The sequence below is a fragment of the Eimeria acervulina genome, genomic scaffold (assembly GCF_000499425.1).
Source record: "Eimeria acervulina Houghton genomic scaffold, Eah_scaff230, whole genome shotgun sequence".
Classification (NCBI taxonomy): domain Eukaryota; phylum Apicomplexa; class Conoidasida; order Eucoccidiorida; family Eimeriidae; genus Eimeria; species Eimeria acervulina.
Window position 1 is genome coordinate 37,932 of NW_013548476.1, and position 7,479 is coordinate 45,410.

The 7,479-nt window shown below is 51.2% G+C and overlaps 1 protein-coding gene across 1 annotated transcript; it reads left to right on the forward strand.

Annotated features, from left to right (window-relative positions):
• Positions 1-2,673: 2,673 nt before the first annotated feature.
• EAH_00027050 (histone H2A, putative) lies at positions 2,674-3,845 on the forward strand (the record flags this gene model as incomplete). Its single annotated transcript, XM_013392788.1, has 3 exons — positions 2,674-2,872; positions 3,476-3,619; positions 3,709-3,845. 3 exons carry the CDS (start codon positions 2,674-2,676, stop codon positions 3,843-3,845), a joined length of 480 nt encoding a protein of 159 aa, XP_013248242.1.
• Positions 3,846-7,479: the final 3,634 nt, after the last annotated feature.

Genomic DNA, 7,479 nt, shown 5'->3' on the forward strand with positions numbered 1-7,479 from the left:
TCCCCGAGCCACCCCTTGCCCATTGAGATAAGCTGCTCTGTAGGTCTATAGCCGGCATGGCAGCCGAACAGGCTGACGCAATTAACAGAGAGTAGGCGAAGTATCGATGGAGCGCTATATTGGGAAGTACCAGTCTGTGGACAAGAGAAGTCCCACAGGGGGCTCAAAGTTTCTGCGTTAGTAGTTCGTAGCAGCTCAGCCACCTAGAGACGCAGTCCATATCAGCCTAAGCCGCAGATAGGGACACGAGGGAGGAACTGATGCAGTTAGCCGAGATGGTGGGGAACTTGCGCATAAGGAATGACAAGGCTCACATTCGCCGCCCCCGTTAGGAAGAGAAAAAAGCGGTTGGGAATGACCCAGAAGCGGACCCTTTATATATTGGAGCTGTGAATGCCAGCCCTACCCAAACAAAGCTTAGAGGAGTTAACATAAGGAAGTCGGCCCTCGTCTCGCTTGAAGGTTGTATTCATGCATTAGGATTCCTTAAATAATCAGGCTGCTGCTTTTTATACTCAACGAAAGAAATGTTATGCAAAACAGCACGAACGTCGATCCTGTTTAGCGTCAGATAAAGCTTGGATCTGTCCGATTCTACGCATCTGGTTTGCTTCGTACACAGCCTTTGGCTCATGGCATGAACTCAGGACGCCGCTCAGTGCTGGCCATGAGCTGGCAACCGCGAACCATCCAGTGCCCGACGGTCAGCGGGACCGATCACCATTACGGCTGTGCAGCGTTCGACTCCCTTTATTCCGCTATTGTAAAATAAGTACACAATAATCAAGTGTAGTCGCAAGCTCAACACTCCTGAACCTCCTTGGTTTCCACCGGAAGATCATTCTGTGTCCAGACGTTGGGCGTACTTGTTGGTAGGCAGCCCCGTACGCCCCCAGCTGCAGGCTTCCATGCGCACCTTCAGCAGCTCCAGAATGTATGAAGAAAGTACAAAAAAAGGCAGGAGAACAACTACAACGATGACGTTCGGCAGGTACTTTTAATCCAGGCACCTTGTCTTCCTTGAATTCGCACTATCTGCGCACCCAGGGGGGCGAGCACCCGAAGATGCATGCCCAGCGTAGGAGACTGCGCTTTGCCGCTCTCTCTCGTCGACGTTTTGAAATGCGATGGCGCATCTCGTGCATTTTCCCACCAATGTTAAGATGCCACCACACCACCGGTGTTGGATCTCTTAAGACACTTCAGTGAATCACCCAGAATCCCTCGAACTCACCCCAGAAAATGGCAGCCACGTCCTTGCAGGAAGGAACACCTGGACGACACTCATATTGCTGACACACGGGTTAACGCAGAAGCCACAGCAAAGCGGAACATTACGTTAACTGGGCGGGTGACTGACAGCCCTAGTGGGGTTTTAGGATTGTTTCTTTGAGGCCACTCTTAGGAAGCCTCTACGTCCGCTACTTGACATAGAGGCGGCTAGCACTGGGCTGGCCATGCACAGCGCAGCGTGCATTTAAGCAGAGTAAAGCATTTTGTTGACGGCTGCTATCTAACGCTTATGCAAGAGCCTATATCGTTATTCCTTTTGCCTGTCCGCCGCTAGTCATTTTGCACTTTGTTATCTGTACCCCTCACTCAACCGATTGCTAGCCCGGAGAAGCCCCTGTCTGCACTAACACTTTAGACAATTGCTTTACTTGTGCTTGCGTCCAGCCTGCCTATTGAGGCCACGTAAGCGTTCACATACCAACTCCGGACAGACGAGCCTTGACGCCTCTGCGCCTCACCTGCGCCGTGCCTTCTCGACGCTGGGACCAAGACAGTCGGAGAGCCCACGGGAGATCATTTGCTTTCGCGGAGGTCTTATATTTTGTCTGCTGCGGCACACGACAGTTCTACGAACGACGACACCTGTTACACGCCCTCCACATGGGAAGCGCGCAAACGAGGAAGACAGGGTGGGGAGCGAAATGTTATGCGCACACAAAAGCAAATATTAGTCTCTACGCATACATGTGGGAACAGCACCTCAAAAAATTCAACTAAGAGACGCCTACCCACCCCACTCAATACCCACCAGACCAAAGAGGTCTACATCCTGCCAACACTTTATTTCTGTCATTGCATGCCCCACATCAGCATCAGTTTACGCATAGAGTAATAAAATACGTCCAGGCAGAATTTTTTTTCGCTGTAGCGGCAGATCCGTTGGGAGCAGCCTGCTATGACGCAAAAACGCCCGCGGAACGGTACACGCGCAACGTCGTAATGGCTAAGACTCCTGTCCAGTGTGGAAAACCACCCGTCTAACTCTGGATCAAACTCTCGGAAAGTGTGGCATTATTACCAGACTGTAGCTTTCTATCATAGCTGGAGCATGCATTTGTAATTTTCTTGGCGTTGCCAGCCCGTGGTAGGGGTGGTAGACTACGCAGGGCTGTCCGAGCTCACGGCCACGGGCCCGGCCAATGACACCCTGCTGCTTACCGCTGTTTGCAGACGCGTCAAAGTGATACATCTCGCACTCTAATGCTTTTTTGGTTCACTTCTCCTTCTCCTCCCTGATTAGTGTTTGCTGCTCTCTCCAGAGCACCACCGCAGTCGTGCAGCTTCAAGCTCTACCGGCGCGGGTGTTGTAGGTGAACGGCAACTGACCCATTCTCTCCGGTCAGTGCTTCTCCTATCCTTGAATTGTTTTTTGTCTCAAAAATGGAAGGCGCAGGAAAAGTTGGGGGAAAGGTGGGAGGAAAGGTTGGCGGTAAGGTCGGTGGTATGGGCAAGGGTGGTAAGGGCAAGGCCGGAAGCGGTAAGGGCAAGAAAGCTCCCCTTTCTCGTGCTGCTCGCGCTGGTCTGCAGTTTCCAGTAGGACGCGTTCATAGAATGCTGAAGAGCCGCATCTCATCAGAAGGTGAGGGAATTACGTGCCATTCCGTGGTGTCCGCTGTGCTTACCTCCCCCCCCCTTTTCACGCTGCATCTCTAAGTGGCCATGGCCACGCCATGATGCGCAGTCACAGGTTGATGACGCGGCTGTCGATTCGCTTTTCGTTTGATTATTGCCGTGCGGTTCCTTTTTTTAAGTAGTAGGGCATGGAGAATGTGAAGTTAGGCTTTCGTGGGAGGAACGCTCCCCCCTGCCCCTCTTGTTGCCTGTAGTGGAGGTTGTACAGTGTGTCTGGATATCGATGTGCATAGCTTATCTCGTGGTATAGATGATCACCCACCAGCGAGCTTGTGAAATTCTTGGTCAACACGACAATTGCTTTGCTGCGTGGGACCTGGCCCCTATACTCAACGGTGTAGGCTTAGGTAGACAGGGGGACGCAGTTGTGTAACTGTGTCTTAGTATGTTTCATTGTTTGGGGACACCCCTGTCTCACATTTTACTTTTTTGTTTACCTGTATTCTTTCGGTATGGCTGGCGTGCCTTTGAATGCTGCTACCATTGCTCACTGCGTCGGCTTCAGCCGTGCCATCATCGTTAATGGCGCTGTGTTTTTATTTGTGGACAGGTCGTGTTGGCTCCACAGCTGCCGTGTATGCCTCTGCTATCTTGGAATACCTCACCGCAGAGGTCCTTGAGTTGGCTGGGAACGCATCTAAGGATCTGAAAGTCAAGAGAATTACCCCTCGTCACCTACAGCTGGCGATTCGAGGTGAGATTCGAATGAGTGCCGATAGTCGTTCGCGTTTGGTATGTAAACTGATAGGTTCAAAGTTGTCTCATCTGTTATTTTCTTTGCAGGCGATGAGGAGCTGGACACGCTGATTAAGGCTACGATTGCGGGTGGTGGTGTCATCCCACACATCCACAGGTCGCTGATGACCAAAGGTCCCACCACGCAACCTTTGAAAAAGCCCAAGAAGCCAGAACTCGAGTAGTCGGGTGCCCTTTGCAAGATCAGTTTTCAGCCAGGCCAGAGGGCAGCAAGCGTTGCGTTGCCCTCGAGCAAATTTGTCTTGAGGAACATCAATTCACAGTTTCGGATTTTGGGACACGTACTAAGCTTTGCAAGGAAGCCCGCTGGTAGTTTCTCGTGTATAGTTGCAAGCGCGCCGCTAGATAAGTACTACGTAAGTAGTTTGAAGCAGGATTTGCATTCCGAAGTCCTTTGCAGAGGGGACGTAGCGGACCGGGAGCCATGTAGCTTGGGTGCAGTTTCGTTTTTTCGGGGCTTATTTCCGGAGTGGTGGAGAACGCTCTACATGAGCGCAAGCTGGTAGAATGGCAGCAAGCGGAAGCAGGTTCCACTAGGACAGGGCTCGAACAATTACTGGTTGTGAGAGGAGGAATATGCTGCTTACCCCCGCAATTGGCGGGACGCTGAGCCATGTTTTTGGCGTTTTTGCGGTGTGTTCATGGAAAGGGTGCCTGCCCGCGCTGGATTACCTCTGGCATACGGTTTGCAGCTCCGATGTAGTCTCTTTGCTGTGAGCTGCAGTGGTGCACTGGGCATTTTCTGTTCAACCGTATCAAGGGGTGATAATAGAGGCACTGACTGTGAGTGCTGTAGTTCGTTTGCATTCATTCCAACCCGGGCAACTGATGCACGGTACGGTGGAACTAGGATAAACGAAAGCTTTGCTCCCGCTACTGCATCCACAATGCTTGCGTGATTCAGTCCGCCCGCAGCACATAATAGTTTTGTAGTACCATAGTCCACCGCCTTGCTAGGGGCCGAAGCAGTTCGATGCGTACACTGGCGCTACCGCGTACACTGATGCGAAACTTGGTGCAGTTCCTACCTCCCCGGTTGCTTTGACTGAAGGCAGATTCATGACCACTGGCCTGCAGCATAGAAATGTTTTTTTCTCCTGCGGGGACGTTTTGCCACGGTGTCTGACAATTGAGGCCTTGTGACGTGAAGAGCTGACCTTAGCTCCGCGTTTCACCTTGCACCAACTGACTGGGCTCTACGCTCATGTTTTTGCAGCAACCTACCTAGTATCACAGATGTTTTTTAGCAGGGGTCGTGCACGGGCCCGATGCTGCAAACAGAAGGTGGCTTACAGCGCAGCTGAAATCTAAGACACACCCAAAGTGAGGGATTCTCTCCTCCGTTAAGGGTTGCCCTGGCTCTTGTAATTGAAGAAAGGAGAGTATAGCAACCGTTTCCCGTTTGCCTGTGGTGAACTCAGTCCTCACGAAGAATGATGCTTGTCCTGACTCAAGCGCGATCCACATTTTAGTATACTTCTTGGCCTACTAAGCATTTGGAAATGTTACTTGCATTCTTATTAGGGTGCTTTTATTATTAGAATTGTTTTATTCACAAGGCCCCTGAGGACTTCCCGCATGACAGCTATAGATTCCCCTGAGGTTTGCGAGGTTAATGCTGCGGGGATGCACGGCGATATATTCTTCTCCTTGATAGCTAAGGGAAAATTATGTTCGCGACTGCGCAGAGGGGTGGTGCAGAACTTGAAAAAATACTGGAGGGATTAAATCCTGTCTCCCAAAAACCGCAATACCGAGCAGCCAGAACACTTTGGGCGAGCCACACATCGATCGTATACATTACCAATGCTGAATAGGAAGGCTCTCCTAGATCTCTACCGTTGAAGACCGGCTTTGTCCAGAAATAAACGCAACTGTGTGAAAGCTGGTGAAGGTGAAAACTCTGCAGGGGCTGCACCAAGGTGTGCTACAACGCACAGGAGTCCGCCGCCTTTCCGCATCTTCACCAGGCCCTTGTACCTGTGTGCTGAGGACGCCCGGAAACGGAAAAGTAGGTCAGCTGCGTTGTGGGTAGTCTTAATGTTGAGTAGTTCATGCCTACTACTCGAAATAATTTCTTCATGACATCTTCACCATGGGGATCATTCTACAATGAAAGCTAGCAAGCTAAACCGGAGAACCAGCAGCCAAGGGTCCTACCCAACTTGTGGCGATCTTGTTTGGCTCCTTGCCCTCCTGCGTACTTCGCCGAGAGTGTGGAAGAGAACAGAACTCGCCTGGGTTTAACTTAACTACCGAGTGTGGTGTGTGGTTGCTATTTGTTGGCATTCCTGCGTCTCTTTGCGCGTCATTCGTGCACTACCGAGCAGGCGCAAGTTGTAAATGGGAATCTGCTGCTTCAGACGTGTGGAGGTGGCGGATAGCGACAATGTCCAACGTCGGGTCAGAGAACGGTGTTCCAGTATAACCCTGGAGGTTAGGGAACAGGACGGACGACGTCACTGGTTATTTAATAGCCAACTCTGCCCCAACAAGGAAGTCAAGCAACGTTAGTGAATTCTATCTTCCATGGCGCCGTACACGTTGCCCATACTTGTTCGTAATGATTTCTGCTAGGCCGTCATTTCAGGAGTTTTTGCCGTGGTCAAGCTATTAAGCGGGGCCGTGAAGTAGCAACAGATGGGGCCAACATACTTTGGGTCCCTGCCAGTAGCAATGCACTCCGAGAAACAATCAAGCTTCCAATGGTGATTAATGAACAAATGGGCCACTCCCCTGTCTGTAACTGAGCTTGAACAGTGGATGAAATGGAGATGCTTGCTGAGTCTATCCACAATGTAGGTGCTATTGCAGCCTCTGACTAGTGGTATGTCCACTGTAAACCAGCTGATATATACGTCGAGGTCCATTTAGTCACCGGAAGACTTCGCAGGAGAATGTTCCACGGCTCTAGCTGCCGAACGTATGGACAAATGACGACGCATTCCCCTTCGTAGTGGCTTACCCTAGGCCACCGAAATGATCTGGCCACCCGTTCCGCTCTATCTCAACCCCGTACTCTCTGCTTGCTTTGGCATGACACTACGGGATCTCCCGGTGATCGTGCATGCTGCACAAAAAGTCCGTATGCAACAAAAATTGGAACGTTTCGTCCACGCTTCGTCTGGGACATATTGCCGTCCATGTTGTATTGCGCAAGCCGTCGTCCGTTGCTCAGCTTGGCAAGGAACGCAGCTGCGTGACTACGTAAGGGGTAACAAAAAAGCAATTTAGAAAGAGTGAATCATTGCAGACAAGAGCCACCAAAAATAATACACTGAATGGCCGCCTTGGGGAAACTGAGTCGGCTGCCACGGTGGGGACCCCTTTGGCGTGCGTGCCTGTGAAATCGTTCTGCGTAAGCCGACATAGCCACCGAGCAACTCGGACATTATCGGAGTCTAGAAAAATCTTCTTCAGGTGCGTGAGGGACAATGGTTGATTTGGACAGTGAGGTGGCCGCCACAGAAGTAATGCCGGGACTCATTTGCTCCACGCCAACCCGCAAAGGCTCCTTCTCACGTACCTGATAATTCTGCTCACTTCCCGTCTGCTCACTTCCAGTGAAAAGGTGGGAGGTAGCCCCATCACAACAGCTCTAACCACTGCACCACGAGCATTGGCTGTTATTAAGAAAGATCCCTTCGATATCAGGCCGCGCGAGTACTGGAGAGCATGCCGCGTATCTGAGGCTTCCAGCGGTTTCTTCTTTGATGCCTACCAGACAGAACTCCTTTTGGTGGGCATCAAAGAAGAAACCGCTGGAAGCCTAAGATACGCGGCATGCTCTCCAGTACT